The sequence below is a fragment of the Cyclopterus lumpus genome, chromosome 8, assembly GCF_009769545.1.
Source record: "Cyclopterus lumpus isolate fCycLum1 chromosome 8, fCycLum1.pri, whole genome shotgun sequence".
Classification (NCBI taxonomy): domain Eukaryota; kingdom Metazoa; phylum Chordata; class Actinopteri; order Perciformes; family Cyclopteridae; genus Cyclopterus; species Cyclopterus lumpus.
Window position 1 is genome coordinate 19,065,630 of NC_046973.1, and position 17,434 is coordinate 19,083,063.

Below are 17,434 nucleotides of genomic sequence, written 5' to 3' on the forward strand. Positions count from 1 at the left end.
TCAGGTTACCGCACCAGCAGCTATCCCTGTTGTCACAAAATTAAAAAAAGGTGCAAATAATCAAGAGGTTTTCACCAAAATATGAGGCACTGTCTCATAAAAAGGTCACCAGGCTCAGATGCCCAAACATGTTAAAAAATAAATAAAACTCTGTAAAACATTTAAATATAATACTGCTGCTTTTCTGTGTTGAGAAGGACCTCATCCAGTCAGGACCACGGGGGGGATCAATCTTTAGGTCCATCTTCTCCGTTACCTGTTGGAAATCAATGATTGGAAATATGTATGGCAGCTTTCATTGCAATATCCAATTTTTTTTTTTTAAATGCTGCATTTCTAGACTAAAAAAAATTAACTATGCACACAATTCTTAAAACTTGTATCAACAAAAATAATAACACTGCTAAACTCAAAGAAATATGTCATTGCTTTCACTCAAAAATAAATTCTAAATCAACCGAGACTGGTTTAGGATTATTATTATGCATTTGTGCATAATAATAATGCATGCAAAATATGACAAGTAAATACAGACCTGTAGCTGAGCCCATGTGGGGGTCGGAGACATGTGTGATAGAGAACCGTGAGACCATAAAACGGTTAAGTGCTACAGCTGCAGGTTTTGGAGCCTCGGGACGGTTGGAGGGGTGGGTGGGTGAGGAGGGGGCCTCGAGGATGGTGTCGGGGGGGGACGGATGAGGCTCTAACAAGAGTTCATCTTCCCATTCGTAAGCCCCACCTGAATGCACACAGACACGTTGTCACAATTGCAGTTCTTGTGAGTATTCTGAGCTCCATCTACAAGTGTCCTTCACAAACTCACCCGTCTCTGAGTTGTCGCCGTCTGTTTCTTCAGAAGCACAGAATGGTTCACAGGACCGAGCTTCAAGTTCAGGGTCGGGTTGCGGCTGGTGGTCGGTGTTTCTTTCTCCCGAAGATCCCTCTCCGTTGGACTCTGTTCCAGTGGAGAAGGCGTAATCAGCCAACTCTCCCGTAGGGCTCTCCTAGAAGACATGAACGTAAATACCCTCGTTCTCTCAAACAACTTTGACTTAATAAGTTGTCATACCTGGTCAAAAAGGAACACCGTAACGTCATCAAAAAAGGACACCGCTTTTTTCTTCCTCTCCAACTCGTCACAGAAGGTCTGGGTGAGCAACGTGGGCATCTTCAGGAGGCCGCGGAGGTGTCTAGCCCTGCTGCAGTCGCTTACCACCACTGGCACTGGGGTCAAATCCTCCTCGCTCTCGTCGCTGTCTTCGTCTTGGATGTTGTAAGTCCTCAACTCTTCATCGGACTCGCTGTCGTCTGAATCCTCTTCATCCTCTGCCTCTTCCAGCGGCGCTCTCACGTCTTCTCCACACAGCTCCAGCAATGAAGAGGACAGGTCGACGGGACCGTTAGATTCCTCACATATGCTTTCCTGTGAGTCACATTCCCCCGCGTCTATGTCCTCAAAATCCTCCTCATTTATTCTCACGCCCTCCCTTCCGTCCTCCGTCTCCTCCGTGACGTGATTCAGCTCATCCTCTGTGGATCCATCACCACTTTCCTTTTTGTTGGGGGCCTCGTCTCCGTAGTCAGATATGGTGGAGTCAGAATGCAAAGACTGGACAGGAGAATAACCGTCGACTCTCCTGTTCCCCTCATCGTGGTTCCCTGAGGCCTCCCGGGCGGTGGAAGAGGCCTCGGACCCAATGGAGGAGCTAAGCTCTGAGGAAGGCTCCGTCTCCAACCCGAGATCATCATCTGCAGGGGCGGACTCTTTAGTCAGGCAGCCGCCCATCTGTGGAGGAAACGGTGATAGCATGGACAGCCCAGGGGTGGGGAGGGGATGGGTCACCACAGCGTACCTTTTGAAGTGCGTCAGATTTGAAAAATGCTTCTCGTTTAATTGTCTTTTCACAATATCGTCATCTTGGATGGAGATACATTTCTCAGCAGGACAGTTACTTGGACCTAAAAAGAAGGTACTGCCTTCCTCTTGAGGGCTCCTCTCATTTTCAGCATCGTAGTCTGAGAAATAGGCTGAATCCCTGTATGAGTTCTTATCAGTCAGGCTCTTTAACTTTTGCACTGAGGCGCTTGTGGAAGTGCAGACCCCTTGTCCCAAACCCACCTGCAGAACTAGTTCTGGTTCTCCCCCCATCCTAGGGCTCCTCTCGCCACCCCGGGGATCTCCAAGCTCTTTGAAGAGAAACTCTGGAGATTCATTGTTCTCTGTGTCATAGCCACTGTCCAGGGATTTAGGTAGGACAGGGATATTGAAGGGATCGGGGCTGAAGGCCTGATTACGGGGGCTTGCCATTGATGAGGACAGGTTTAGGGTGTCCACGGAGTCAGGAGTTCCCTTTGGGTGCTTTAATGGGCTGAGCTCTTCCTCTTCCATCTCAGCATAGTCCAGGTTGAAGTCGGCAAAGATCCCTGACGTAATATCAGTGATGTCGTCATCATCATCATCCTCACTAAAGTCACCAAGCTCAACCAGGTTAATGCTGGAGTCTCTGACCCCCACTCCACTGTCCAATGCTCTGCTACTTTCTGATGTATCTGGATAGTTTAGCCTCTTGTCTCCTTGTCTTTCTGTTGAAACTCCCTCCCACATGTTACCTCGCTGCTTGTCTGACAAGGCTGCTGTCTGACCAGTCTGAGCCTCCTTGAAAGAGGATGGAGACTTTATATAACTGGCCTCGGGTATCATCTTAGGCTTCGAGTACAGTCTTTCTCCCTTAAGCATAAACTGCTTTTCATATTGTCCCTCCATTTTTCGACCCTCTGTACTTCTGTCGTTAATACTTGAGCTGGTAAGGGAATATAAACTTCTTAGATGTTCTGCAGTTAAGTTATTTTCTGCTAGAGTGGCAGCTTCCTCTTTTTCTTTGTGACATAAGTGAATGTATGAATCTAATTCACTGGGCTTGCTAGCAGCGCAACAACCAGAGTCTCCTCCTTCTGCCTCCAATGTTCCACAAAACCTGGAGCTGTGGAAGGTTCTGGTGGTGGCCTTGGTCAAAGACCATAATTCTGCTGTGTTGGAGTGAGCAGTATATTGAAGGTCCAGATAGCTGTCATGCCCATTGCCTGTCTGCCTGCCGTCAAAGCTCAGGCTATTGTTGTTTGCTGAATGGTTTGAGGTCCAGTTCGTGGCCTCTCCTTCAGAGAAAAGGTCATCCTCAATGTCGTCACCTCTCTGCTGGCCCACCAGCAGACCGTCGTCGGTCCCGACATCAATGCTAATGTGGTTAACAACGGGTAGTGTCTTTCTGGGGGGACCCATCATATTAAGGCAGCTTTCATTCACCGTGCTCCGCACTGTGCCCGCTTCAAGGTAAGGATCACAGAACCCCAAGCTTGGGCTGCTGACTGCTTGTGATAAACTGCGTGGGTTTTCTAAACGCCCGACTGGATGGACCAGGTTTGACCTGGACTCTGTCGATGTATCCAGTTCAGACCGACAGGATTGGTGGGACTTGTACGCTGATGATTGTTCACAGTAGATGTTGTCGTCTTGACTGGATGAGAAGCAGTTGTGCGAGTGGCCTAGCTTGACGGGGCTCGTGCTGGATGACTGTCTCAGCAGTGGCTCCATGTTTAGTTGGACAGTGGGGCTTGAATCAGAGTCATAGGCTGATGATTTGTTGTGGTCAGTTGACCAGTAAGCACTGGGCTGTGCCATGGATTGACCAGTCCGACTCTCAGAGGACAACCTGCTGCTGCTGGCCTCCCGTCCTGGACTGTAGTCCACCATGCTGTCATCCAAGTTAATGTTACACTCCATTGGTTCCTCTATGCGAATGTAATACTCGCTGCTGACCGAGGGGCTGTGGGCACTCAACACTGGGACCACACCAGGGTGTTCGGGTTCATAGTAGGATGGGGATGTGCCTGATGTCAGGCTGTCAGTCTTGCAGCCCCCTGAGGTGCTTCCTTTACTCGAATAGTAGATATCCTGGTAATATGGGTTCCCCTGGCCCAGTGCCCCACTGGTGGAGGAGGAGCAGTAAGGCTGCTCAGCTCGGGCCTGCTCCCATTTGTACTCAAAGTTGAGACCGTGGCTGGTCTCTGTGACGGTCAGCAGGTCATCCCCCGTGTCAGAGTGGAAGCTGTCGGAGAAGTGCTCCAGGAGGGGGAAGGAGGATGAGGCAGAGGAGGCCAGCTCCACTGCCTGAGGTTGGTCTGGACTGGGGACATCAGCTGAGGCAGGTGTGGGGGTCAGGACTAGGGCTGTGGATGCAGCTGTGTGGGAGGTGCTGCCGAACAGGTTGGGTCTCAAGGCATTCCATCGTTGTTCAAAGTCTTCCTCAGCCTCACTCGAGCCTTTGGCACACAGGTATGTGACCAGAAGATGGACTTCCTCACTGCTGGGTCTCAGCTCTGGCTGCAGCCAGCAGAACTGCATCACCTCGTGCCTGGACAGAAAAAGAAGAACACAATCAGGGGGCAAAAGAGATTAAATGTCGTAATTGTGTTACTGTTCCTTACGTCTGCACATCAGTTAGCTAACAAGATGTTGTTAATATCTCTAGTTCTCTAGGAGAGAAATAGCCAAAAGTAAAACAATCGATCCTATACTCACATCAAGGCGATATATAAAATACACTTTTAAAGTCAACACTTTCTAGTAACACATAATACTTGTTCAAGACATATAGATGCTGACATAGTTAAAAGATGTTTACTTTCCTCCTTGGAGCCTCCTCAGTGGAGCGCGTTTAATTTAGTCAAAGAATTTTGAAAATAAATAAATAAGAACAATATTTGGCTGGCTTCCCAGGTAAAGATGAATGAGGTGATTTTACTCTGGTCGATTCCAAGGGGAATCATAAAGAATAGGGGAAAGTATTGATCTTCTGTCCTTGCTAGCGAAGAGAAATATTGCTAAGGTGGACTGGTGCCCCACTTAAAGCATTTAAAAAAACAAGACGCATTGACTTGTTTAAAATTAATTGGTCAGCAAGACCTGAAGGTCTAAAATGTGTGCGGTATCGAGACGTATAAGAGTCCACCCCTGTACATGTGTGTGTAGAGTCTCCCCGAGTGTGTGGCCATGCAACTGAGTCTCACCAGCGCTCGGCCAGGGGGAATGGGAGCAGGGGTTTGGGTAGTTTGAGCTGCTGTTCCTTCACAGCATATGTCAGCACCTGTCTGTCAGAGTAGTGTCTGTACGGCTGGTTTCCCAGCTCAAACAGCTCCCACACAGTGACCCCCAATGACCTGGGACGAGCAAAGAAATCATCAAGCGCACTCCCTCGTATATATATCTCAGATATGGCCATGTTATGTTATGTCACAAGTATATATTTTCCAGAAGTTTCGCAATAAAAGCAGAGGACATTACAGGAAACCGTCGTAAAGCAAAGTAACATTCTAACAATATAATATGCATCGATTTAAAGTAACAGCAATTTTTTTATATACAGAAGAAAAAAATGAAAATCTTTAAACCATTTCTATATTATGATAAAAGGCGACGATGGTACTGTTATCTTGTTAAATAATGTTTCCCGTTGGTCACTCTCACCATATGTTGCTGGATTTAGTTTGGTCAACTACCAGCAGGTTTCCGTGGACTTCGTCTATGAGTTCGGGTGCAATCCAGCGCAGGGGCACCCACATCTGGTCTTGTGTTACATAATAGTCATCCTATAAAACAACAACAACAAAAACACACTGATAGGGTGAAAAGGTAAAAAGCAGTCAATCAAAAAATGAGATTATCAAAAGACTGACCTTGTATCGGCTGTGAGAAAGGCCGTAGTCTCCGATCTTAACTGACATTTCTGAAGTTAGCAGGCAGTTTCTCAGGGCCAAGTCACTGTCGGAACAAAAGAAACTATCACCTAATGCGGTACAGCAGAGCTACATGAACATACACGTGTGTATCGATCTTCTTTAAAGACCCTGAAAAACAGTTTAAGATCATTTTAATTTGTAGTCTTCTTTAGTTTTGTCTCTGAACATCACACTGTTTTTTAAGTGGTCGGGGCTCCGTTGGAAAACATGTTGTTAATAAATATTTCCAATGAATATCTCACAGCATCGTGATTATTACATTATTATGTAGCCACGGTATTATGGACTCATGGTTTAATGCACTTATTGTAAATCGCTTTGGATAAAATGACATGTAATGTATTATTCCTCATGAAATGTGTATGATAAACCGTGTATGGTTTCTTCTCACCTGAAGAACCGGACTAAACAAAGTCACCTCGTTTAATCTCGCCTCCTCCACAAACAGTGAGCTCTTGCGTCTGGGAGCCACTGATTGGTTGCTATGGCAGCCACCACCAGGTTGAGTGAGAGAGATAAGGGGCACGCCCCCGGCAACAAAATCACTGATGCTGGAGTTTGTGACAACTACTCAGGCAGCACCAGGATGTTGTTGCAGGGAGAGACCAGCAGGGGGTGCACAGAGCATTTGGGTTCCTTTCCAGGGCATTCACATTCAAGTTGTAGACAGAGCTAGAGACTGACTGACATACTGCACCTGTGTATGAAGTTGTATTTGTGGAGTTGCAGAAGCCCTGAGGCAATGTCGCACGCCATTCGCTGGAGGATCAAAGGGTCGGGGGTCTCAGAGTCAGCCACCCGACAGCTGCGCAGATAGCTCTTCAGATCACCCTGAGGGACGAGAGGAAATGAGGTTTGAAGCTGCTCTGACCATTTATGAATAATCCAAACAAAAATGTACCAGTAAATCAAATAATGAATTTGATCGTTAAAATGTGCCTCACCAGAGGGCAATACTCCATAACCAGCAGATAAGGAGTGACCTCTGAGCACTGTGCCAGGTACGGCAGGAGGGCAGGATGCTGGAGGGTTCTGGTGGAGGAAACAGGATTTGAGTAGAACGCACAAAGACTGTACAAACGATAAATAAATAAATACATAATCCAAGTTGTTTTATTACTACGTCGTTCTACTCGTGCGCTAAAGGGCCGTGCCCCGAGGGGTTGCTGGTGTTTCGGTGAACTGACCGGTATGGCTGTGCCTCCTCCAGGAACTGCATCTGATCCTGGACACTGGCACTGGCTTTCAGCTCCTTTACAACCACCTGGGTGGTGCTGAGGCCCACATTGACCTCACCCAGCAGAACCTGGGAAGTACACAGAAGTACTCTGTTACCAAACTCTAGGCTGCATCACTATGGCGTTACATAGTGAGAAAATTAAAAATTAAAATAAGATATGGGTCATGAGCAAATCTATGAAGTGTAACAGCAGCATGTACTGTGGAGTAAATTGTGAGGAATGTACTGTGACTGTGAATTTCAACTCCTCTCCTTCGCACAAGTGCCAAAGATTAGCTTTGCTATGGTGAGATCATCATCATCATCACATTACCGTTGCATTCCACACAGAGTACAACACATTGGAGTACAGTTAAGACAGTACGAGTACAGTAAAAAAGGCAGTTGAAAGCAAGTAATAATTAATACAAAGTTGGTGTCTACGGACAAAAAAAATCCTGCTTCACCTTGCCAAACCAGCCATGTCCAATCTCCTTGAGATAGAGTAGACTGTGGCGGCCAAGGTCTGATGATTTCAGCAGCTGGACTGGAAAGGAACAGTGAGAAAGACACAGGATTACTTTTAGACAGGAAACAAGGAGACTGTTTTAATTGGAAAGAAGAGAAGAAAAGTTTTTAAATGAGTAAAGTCAATGAAACTAAAACAGAAGGTCACAGAGACAAAAAAATACAAATTCCTCTCGGCCCAAAAATAAATGTACACTTTCCTTAATGAAACGTTGCATCAACTGAAGGAGACAGATTTGCCTGATTGCAAATGAACCCAACTTCACAGCTACGTTAAATAAGTATCGACAAGAACAAGGAAAACGATCTGCGTGCAAAGTAAAATACCTCCATGGATCCTCGTGTTTCAAGAGCGGAAGATGATGACGGCGAGTCAAAAGATGGTGGCGGCCAGCCACTCTGAGCACCGAGGCCAGGGACTGAGTCGGAGTCCCGGGGCAGGGATGAAGTGCTGGTTCAGAGTGTGAGAACCAAGAGCCTGTGGCCCCAGCTCCGACCCCAGGCATCTTAGCCTCATTGTGTGTATTTAAAGAAAAAGCCCACGGTCGCAGTGTGTGTGAGAGAGCCTCGGCAGGATTTAACCCTCCGAGCCCTCGCACAGCTGAACAAGCTCGCCACGCTGCCTCTCCCAGTCTGCACCGAAGTCATCCTCCAACTGGGACGTACAAAAACACACATACTGTACTGTCCTCGTCTAGAGCTCTCCAGCTGTCGCGCAAACAAGGAAATCCTGGATTCCCCTACAGACCACGTTTAAAAGTCGAGTAAGCTGGGCCGGGTAGAAACGAAGCGCGGCTTGGAGCCAGTGGCCCAATCTGCAGACGGTGGAGGACTTCTGCTCTGGCCGCTGAGATTTTCTGGTCATGTATCACGCCTGATGTGACCGTCACGCATGTTGGTGGTGTGCCGACTGACGCGCAAGCTCTCTGTGCAGCTTCAAGACACCCAGTGGTGACATAAGGCCCACATAATGGACCCCTGTCACCCTGGACAGCAGCATTCCTCAGCCAAACAGGAAACAAGCACTGCTCTGTCAGATGCAGAAAAGACCTCTGTCATACACACTCACCGCCCCTATCTCAAGCCTCCCCTCCCCGCTCTCTTAGGTCCCGGTGCATGCCACCACCCTTCCCCTGTCTCTCCTCAGTGTGTCACAGACCCCTCACTGTATTCTACCCATAATGCCAGTCCTCCACTGGTGCGTTCCATGGACGTTTTAGCCCGGCCTTATGCTCACCCACTGTCCAGCCGGCCTAAATCAGGGCCATTGTTTGGCTCGCTCGCTCGCTCACACACTCATGCTGCGTCTCCTGGTACCCAGTGGACCGAACACAGACACACACAGACACGCAAACACTCGTGTGCAGACGACACACAAGACCCTTTCTCCGCTGGAACGCCGGGCAGAGGTTGTCACGGTGATAACAGACCCACACTTCTACACCCCAAATCCCCCCCGCCCCCCACGCCGAGCCTCCACCACCCCTCCCTGACAGAGAGAAATTAAAAAGTGCAATTATTCCGAATGTGGAATGTGTGAGCGTGAGTGTGCATTCCCGTCCTACTCGTGGCATTTCCGAAGAAGATGGTGGGGTGCAGTGAGACTGTGGGATCGGTGGGCCCATGGAATGACACACGCACACACACGCACACACACACTTCACACACTCACTTTGATGCATCGAGTCTCTGTCGTGGGTTTGAATGAAAAGCCGGACTGTCAGATCAATGGCAAACGTTGTACTGTGTGTTCACACAGATGCATAAATGATGTAGAGCACGCCATTCATGCTCAGAGTATAAACTATACGTCTAGTGTTTGTGCTCCACATGTAATCGCTAGGCATCTCCTTCTCTCTGTGTATGTCGGTGTGGGGGACGATAACATTTGTGCATAATGTTAATATGTATGGAGGAGCCTGCTTAATCTTCGACTGGCAGCTTTTTTTTTTAATACCTCTGAGATATGATAATCCTGCCATTTCCTATTCTCTCTATCTTTTCACATTTTTGCACGCTTAGTCATTTGTCAGATATGAGCATGCTGTTCTATTATTTCCAATGCACAATTTGGACATGTAGCAATGGTATATAATAGGAACAACATGTCTTTATATACGACACTCGTCTCGTTTCGCCATCGATCCATTCCTCGCCCTGCAACACCTGGTCCAATCATACGGCGGTAGCTACGGAGGACAGCGGGAAGGCCCGTGATTGGCTGTGAGCCTGAGGCCGCTTTGCCCAATCATTGCTGGGGCTCACATCCTGGGATGCTAAGCCCCGACTCGCCTCCCTTCTGGCTGAGCACAGTGCAGCGCAGACAGCAGCGCGTGAGTCATGCAGGGAGAGGCACTCAGGATCTGGCTTACGTAGAGCTTCACACACACTGCACACACATGCGCATGCACATTGGAACAGCCTGGGCTGGAGGCAGAGCGACCTGAAGGAAAACTAACTGAGGTGTGAGGCGCATCCTGGATGTAGAAATGTAACGCACAGACATGATACGGATGGGTAAGATTCAAATATGACAGTAGATTAATGTGAACTAGTATGCATTTACGATTTGCATCACACCCAATACACAATACACACTAGGATTAGGTCAGATTCCTCCCTCTTCAGTGAGATGCAGTTTTCACATACAGCGTGCAGGCCAATGCATTACGCAATGTGCAGATGTATCTCACTGGTTGAGAGGGAGGGCAAGAAAGAAGAGACATCAAATAAAAGATAACAAATGAATGAGGCCAATCCAACTCTAGCGAGCCAGTTACATAACTCATTTGCGCTGTGCTCCAGAGAGGTAACTGCCTTCTTTTAATAGTCTATTAGGGTGGCAGACATTCACTCTTTTCTAAAGAGCAGGGAATTAAAGAATGACTATGGAGATATGCAATACAGAAAAAAAAAGAGAAGATGAGAGAAGAGAATGAATGAGAGAACTTAAAAGACAGGGTCATTGAAAGTCCAAGATATAACTTAGAGGTGTTGGTTTTGTGTCATTTCTTACTGGATCTGCCAGGCTGTTTGGAGACAGGCAGGGAGACCTCGGTGAGGGGAAGGATGTAGACCTCGGGGCCATTCTGGGAGGAAGGCGAGGCCAGAGCGGAGAGATCTGCCTGGTACTCCTCTCCCTCAGTGTTTTCAAACTCCTGGTGCAAAGAGACATGCTGGAATTAGTCATCCACTCACACAGCCGTCCTACCACTGAGATAGTGGGAGACAATGGTTCAACTGTGAGGGCATTCAAATGCATTGAGGCACGCCCACCGAGTTATATACATAAGTCATGTACGTTGTGGGGTGTACTGTGTGGGCGAGGACAAAGCCGCCGCGGGGGGAACACGCTAATGTGCGAGTTCAAACTGCACACAAAGACTATCTTTCTTTCACTCTGGCTTTTCTTTCTTCCTCTCGTACACTCGTAAAAAACATGGTCCCTCCCCATCGTGAAAAATTACTAAACGGTATGTCAAAGAAATTCACTGTTAAAAGTACAAAAATTAAAGTTTGGGCAATTGTTTGTATGGAGTCAAAGGTACATGTTGGCTTTTATTTTAATCCATGACGACTTCTTCTTCTCAAAGGATGTTTTTCACTTACTCCAGTCACTCTGGGCTAAGTAGGGTTGAATTGTGTTAATTGGGAGCCCAGTATTTTCCAGGAAGCCTCATCAAAATGTACTTTTCCCCCCTCTGTTCCTCAAACCGCTCAACGTTAACGTGACAGATGTTTCTTGGCTGCCACTGCACGCGATGACAACCTCCGGTCAGCACTAAAGACGGCCATACACACTACAAAGAGTGATTGAGGCAAACCTGCGCTGCGGTTATGACGCTTTCTTCCTCCAAATAATTTTTTGAGGTCACAGCGGACATGCAAAGTCTCTTGAATGCGGCCCTCCCTTCTTTCCATGTAATATATCAGGTCCTTCAGCCAAAGCCCCCCTTGATGAAGTCCTGAACATGTCCTTCCTCACAAAGCAACATCCCACAACAATTCCAGTCAACCTCGTTAGCGGTTTCTGAGACTGTGGCGATATTGGGGAAAACGGGCCAGCAACAGTGCTTTGTTGACGAGCACTGAGCGACTCACCCATCCACCCATCCATCCATCCGTCCATCCATCCATCCACCCACCCATCCATCCATCCATCCGTCCATCCGTTCATCCGTCCATCCGTCCATCCGTCCATCCGTCCATCCGTCCATCCGTCCACCCGTCCACCCGTCCATCCGTCCGTCCATCCGTCCATCCGTCCATCCATCCACCCATCTATCCACCCATCTATCCACCCATCTATCCACCCATCCACCCGTCCATCCATCCGTCCATCCATCCGTCCATCCATCCGTCCATCCATCCGTCCATCCATCCACCCATCTATCCACCCATCCACCCATCAATCCATCCATCCACCCATCCATCCATCAATCCATCCATCAATCCATCCATCCATCCATCCATCCACCCATCTATCCACCCATCCACCCATCCACCCATCCACCCATCCACCCATCCATCCATCCATCCATCCATCCATCCATCCATCCATCCATCCATCCATCCACCCATCAATCCATCCATCCATCCATCCATCCATCCATCCATCCATTCATCTGCTGGTTAATGAAGCGTGAATCTCCCACTTGCAGCAACCACACAGCCAGAAAAGGAGAACATCGTGAAAGAGAAAACTGGAAGGAAATGAGAAAGAAGAAGAGCCGGAGATTCGGTTGCAAGATGGACTAATATGACATATTTGAATGGCTCATTGTGTGTGTGTGTTTACAGATATCCCAAAACATCAGTGTGTGTGTGTGTGTGTGTGTGTGTACAGGAATGCACCATCTGCCACTCTCCTCAGAGCAAAGTGTGAAAGTGAGCACCTGGCAGTGAGTCAGCGCTGCATAGCTCCCGGGAGGGCCTTCAGTTTAGAAAGCACTTAATACTCAGCCTCACACCACCGGGATGGAGAGGAATAAGGGCGCTTTTTGGACGGCGCAGCGGTGCGAACTCGCAGTCCCACGCGAGCGCACACCGTACGAGTAATCTGTGGAGGGGCGAACCTGGTGCCAACGAGAAGGGGAGAACGGTGGGAGACCATTATGGGATGTTTGCTGCCAAACTAAGTGATAGTTTGTCTTAACTGGAATTAAAATGCACTAAGATCAATTTATATTCACTAAAGTCACAATCTCTCGTGTACTATATTAGCATACATTTGAGCACATTTTAAATTCAAATTGCCCTGAGAACAGAGAAAGTTGTGCTCTACTGACAGAAGACGCTTTGTTAGTAACCACAAAGTGTTTTATTGTTTTCATAATCCTTTCATTGCCTTTTTCTCAAATGTCTACCACACTTATTATGATGTTATCAACGGCCTGTGAGCCACATCTCATTAAAGCTGCATGGAGCACAATGGATGCTGTTACTCTCCACCTACTCTTTTGTACAACGTATATGCACAACATTAAGAGGATAGGAGGACAGTGAGCTCATGCAGTGGTTCTCCAAACAGGGGTACGTGAAGGCACTCCAGGGGGTACGAAGATCTATTTGTGATTTCAAATGAGCATCCATAAAAAAAAAAAAAATCCTGTGTCAGTTCATAAACTGAATTGTATATATATGCTATATTAAATCAGACACTGATGGCACAGCGTGGTGTATTAGATCTTTTTTTCAACCAAAAATGCTAAAAAAAAATCTCTATATATAATATGATTATTGTGTGTATGTATACTATGTATATTCTAAAACAACACAGCCCTGCCTATGTATTAAATCAAGCAGGCTCAAGGTGGGGCCGTGGCTTACAGCATCGTGAGATAATGAGTCAACTATCGCCGGTTGACCAGCTACAGCCGCCCTTCCGTCATTAGTCGTTTCCACAGTGAAACGCACGCCAGTGGAAAGCAGACACAGACCTAGGCTTCAACTCTTCCTGCAGGTTATTAAGATGCATGTAATGAGGCAGAAGCGATCTGGCGTGGAAGAGACAGATGTGGGCACACGCAAAAAAAATTTGAAAAAAAGTCCATAAAGTTAATGACGGTGCATGCTGTGCTCATTAGTGACACTATGTCTTCCCGGCAGCATCTTTGGTGTGAATGCTAAAGCACAGACCCGACTCACCACACACATAAACAATACATCTCACCCTCCCCTCCTCTGTCCTCTCCATTCCAAAAGGTAAATATGGTTTTCATTTCCTCTATTCCTAGCCCCCCAACAGTCATGCAACACATTAGGTGACAATATTGTGAATTCAAACAAGTGATCTTAACAAAGCGCTGTACTTCTCTCTCCACCTAAAATAGTTAACAAACGTTAACGTGCAAAATATGTGTTGATGCCATGGCTATAATAGGAGAAGCGAGTTAATGAGGAAAACGTGCAGCGACATGGTAGCAACTCCAGGGTTTCTCCTCCCTCTCTCGCTCCATATGCCCCCTGCCTGTGTGAGTCTCCGTCAGCCCTCAGCGCTGATGGTGGACACAGCGTGGCTGTGAAGGCAGCACAGAGATTGGGGAAAGGTACTTTCCTGGTTGCGTCGCTTGCATACAATGAGGCATTAATCCTCAGGAAAAAGACTTCAGCATTAACAGTAAGTGTATCAATCGTGACCCATCGACGTCTCAACAGGATCTAACTTAATATATTAAGTTAGATTCTGTTGTTGTTGTTTTTAATGGGCACTTAACTTGCCACATTCAAATTAGAGCGGAGACCAGTTGGGCCTTTTTCACAGCAGATATTTGGACTCATCGCAGGGGAAAGGTGTCACAAATAACACTCATGGTGGCTCTGATCTGTTCCAGGGCTCCAGTGACGCCACAACACCAGGAAGATGAACTCAAAGCGGCTAAATGGAATGCAGCCATCATTCATTTCGCTGTGCCTGTGCACAAGTCAAACATGTCTCTGTGTAAAAGGCCCACTGATTAGTCGATTGACAGGAAAACAATAATTCAAACAAAAAACAACAAAAAATGTAATATTTGCTCGCTCCAGGATTTTGGAGGTTTTTTCCTTGTAAATGTAATATTTTCTTCTGAAGGCATAAGCTCGGGCTTTCACAACTTGTGATTGTTTTACATTTCATGGACTAAACAATTAATCCCAGAAATATAATAATTTAAAAATAATATTTGCGATGCTGCCCTACATTTCAACCTCAATTCAACCATTACTTAAAGGCACATTAAAGAGGTTGAATGGCAGTGTATTACAAATACATAGAAGGTTTTTAAATGCTTTGTGCAGCACATTTCTTTCCTGTATGTAAATGTAAAATCACAGATCAGGATTCCCCTCCATTGAGCACACGGTTGGTGCTTTCCTCATTTCCTCCAGCAGGGGGCGGCAGTGAGCTCACCTTGAAGCCACTGTCGCCCTTCTTGCAGCAGAGGCAGGCCAGCATGAGGAAGACGAAGGTGAAGAGGCCAGAGAATGAAACAGCCACCACCGCCAGGGACGAAGGCCACGACAGCTCGCTCAGCGGAGCACCGTCTGCAACACAGGAGGACAATGCCGGTGTTAACAGGGTGGAGCTGCACAGAGATCAGATGGCGAGCTGCAGTCACAGAGGAAATTAAAAACTAAATAGAGATGAAGGCGATTGTTGTACACAGAGATGATTTGTGACCGTTTAATTTGCAGCGCAGAGAAAAACAAAACGTGTGACTCATAATTAGCATTGGCTTCTGCTGCCTGAAAAAGAAATCAGGTTCCTGTGGCCTTAATTATAGTAGTTGCTATCCACTCTGAGTCATTGAGGCAAAGAGCTTCAGTTCAGCCACAAACACAATGACTCCCTCTGGAAGATAATGTAATAAAGCAGCGACAGAGAAGGTGTAGTGGCTCATTCTGTCTCAGTGTAAACTAATGAATGAAAATGCTTACTGTGAATCTAATAATCTGCTTTTTATTTATTGAAATGCCCTCACGGCAACGATTCAAAATACAACATATGATGTACACTCCATTTCTACATTACTTTGGAGCAACTGAGCGATGCACACAATGCTATTAAATCCCAGGACACAAGGAGAATTATAGTTATGTTTGTGTGCACAGTAAGTAAGTGTATTGTCGGTGTGTGTGTGTGTCTGTGCGTACTTATTTATCCTTGTGTGGATGCATTATTCACCGTGAGCTGAAGATTAAAAAATGTAAGTCCGATTTTGCGAATGTCCTCAGCTTCTACAGGCTAAAAGAAAAACGGTGTGTGCTGCACATATGCACACAGAAGACAATGAGAGATTATCCCCTTTAAATTTTTTTATTTTACAATGTCATAATCTGATCTATTTTATTTATATATATATATATATATATATATATATATATATATATATATATATATATATATATATATATATATATACATATAAGCATGGCACTCCTATGCCCATTGTGTCCACTAGGGGTTGTGTTGTGTGATAAGTAATAAGTGATGCATGTGTGTGTGCTTCATTTTTTCCAGCTCACTGACGGAGACTCAGTGGTCCTGGCCCATTTGGCTGTCACAGACCTGACAACTCAAACAGTGCTGCTCCAACCAAAACGTGACCCTGAGGTCACGGCCACAAAGCCACACGCACACGCACGCACACACGCACACACACACACACACACACATACACACACACACACACACACACAAAGAAAAACAGAAAGGCTCAATGCATGCCGGTTCTTACTTGAAGCCTGGTTTTAAAACTGCACCATGTGTGTGTTTTGGGCTCTGACCCACTAACCCATCACCATGGTAACAACCTTGCAGGCCAACACATTTTAGTTGATTGCCATTTGCGATGCAGCAAAGCTCTTGCCCCCTCTTTGTTTCCCCACTTTTGGAAGATAGATTCCTGTAATATGCTGTGACAGCTTGTGTGTGAGTGTCTGTGTGTGTGTGTGTGTGTGTGTGTGTGTGTGTGTGTGTGTGTGTGTGTGTGTGTGTGTGTGTGTGTGTGTTAGCGTCTGAGGAGGAAAAGAAGGAAAAGCTAACCCAAGCAGTGCCCTTTCTGGATCCACCACATACCACAACACAAAGACACATTGTGTAGAGAATGATAGCGGAAACAGGGATTAATATTCACATCAATGAATCAAAACCAAATATAAACCGTAAAATGCATTCTTCTGTGCCACTAGACAGCTAAATGACCAACCTAATTTACAAAGGATATTGTGCACGTTGAGTATAACCTTGGGGGGTATCGATGCACTTTTGGATGGATGGATGTGAGGAAGGAGGATCGAGTAGGGACGAAGCGCACAGATGGTGCCAGAGGCAGTCAGGACACATGGTGAATAAGAGGGAGTGGGGACTCAAGGCTCGCTGGAGGACGACGACATAAAACACACGTCCACGTGTGAGGTCGTCTGTCAGGGTGTGATCAATTTCTCTGTTTCGGTCTGTCTTTGACAGTGTTATGTCATTATTAAAACACACACACACACACACTCTACTTGTCAGCAACGACCATCTCAATTAAAAAAAACACACGTTGCTTTATATCCAGTTTTAATAGCGACAACATGCAGCATACACTTCTCCCCTTGAGGTAGGAGGCGTACGGTCTTGTCCACGTTCTCCTTGGTTGGTCCATTCATCTCGATAAGCTGTCTACCTTAAAAAGCCATCTAACCTGAGGTGGTGAACACGGGCTCTGAACGGTGGACCGATCTTTCACTCTTTCACAGGTAATAGAGGATTCAAGGGGGGGGGGTGATCCACCTCTACTGTTGGATGTAAAGTAGTAACAGGGGGGCCGTTTGTCCTTCTACATTTGGAACAAAAGCTGTGTTTAAATTAATAAGATCCGTATGTACGTACATAGGGCCCTGACAATAATGTGAGAACAATGTGAGATT

At 46.5% G+C, this 17,434-nt stretch overlaps 1 protein-coding gene across 1 annotated transcript; it reads right to left on the minus strand.

Moving 5' to 3' along the window:
- On the minus strand, positions 1-17,173 carry aatka (apoptosis-associated tyrosine kinase a). The gene is made up of 14 exons (XM_034539080.1): positions 17,110-17,173; positions 14,931-15,064; positions 10,557-10,698; positions 7,480-7,559; positions 6,981-7,099; positions 6,738-6,825; positions 6,491-6,624; positions 5,731-5,815; positions 5,522-5,643; positions 5,065-5,214; positions 1,070-4,409; positions 824-1,004; positions 536-739; positions 1-26 (listed from the first exon to the last, which is right to left on the minus strand). The coding sequence occupies exons 1-14, from the start codon at positions 17,171-17,173 to the stop codon at positions 1-3; spliced, it is 4,869 nt and encodes a 1,622-aa protein (XP_034394971.1).
- Between the last annotated feature and the right edge of the window lie 261 nt (positions 17,174-17,434).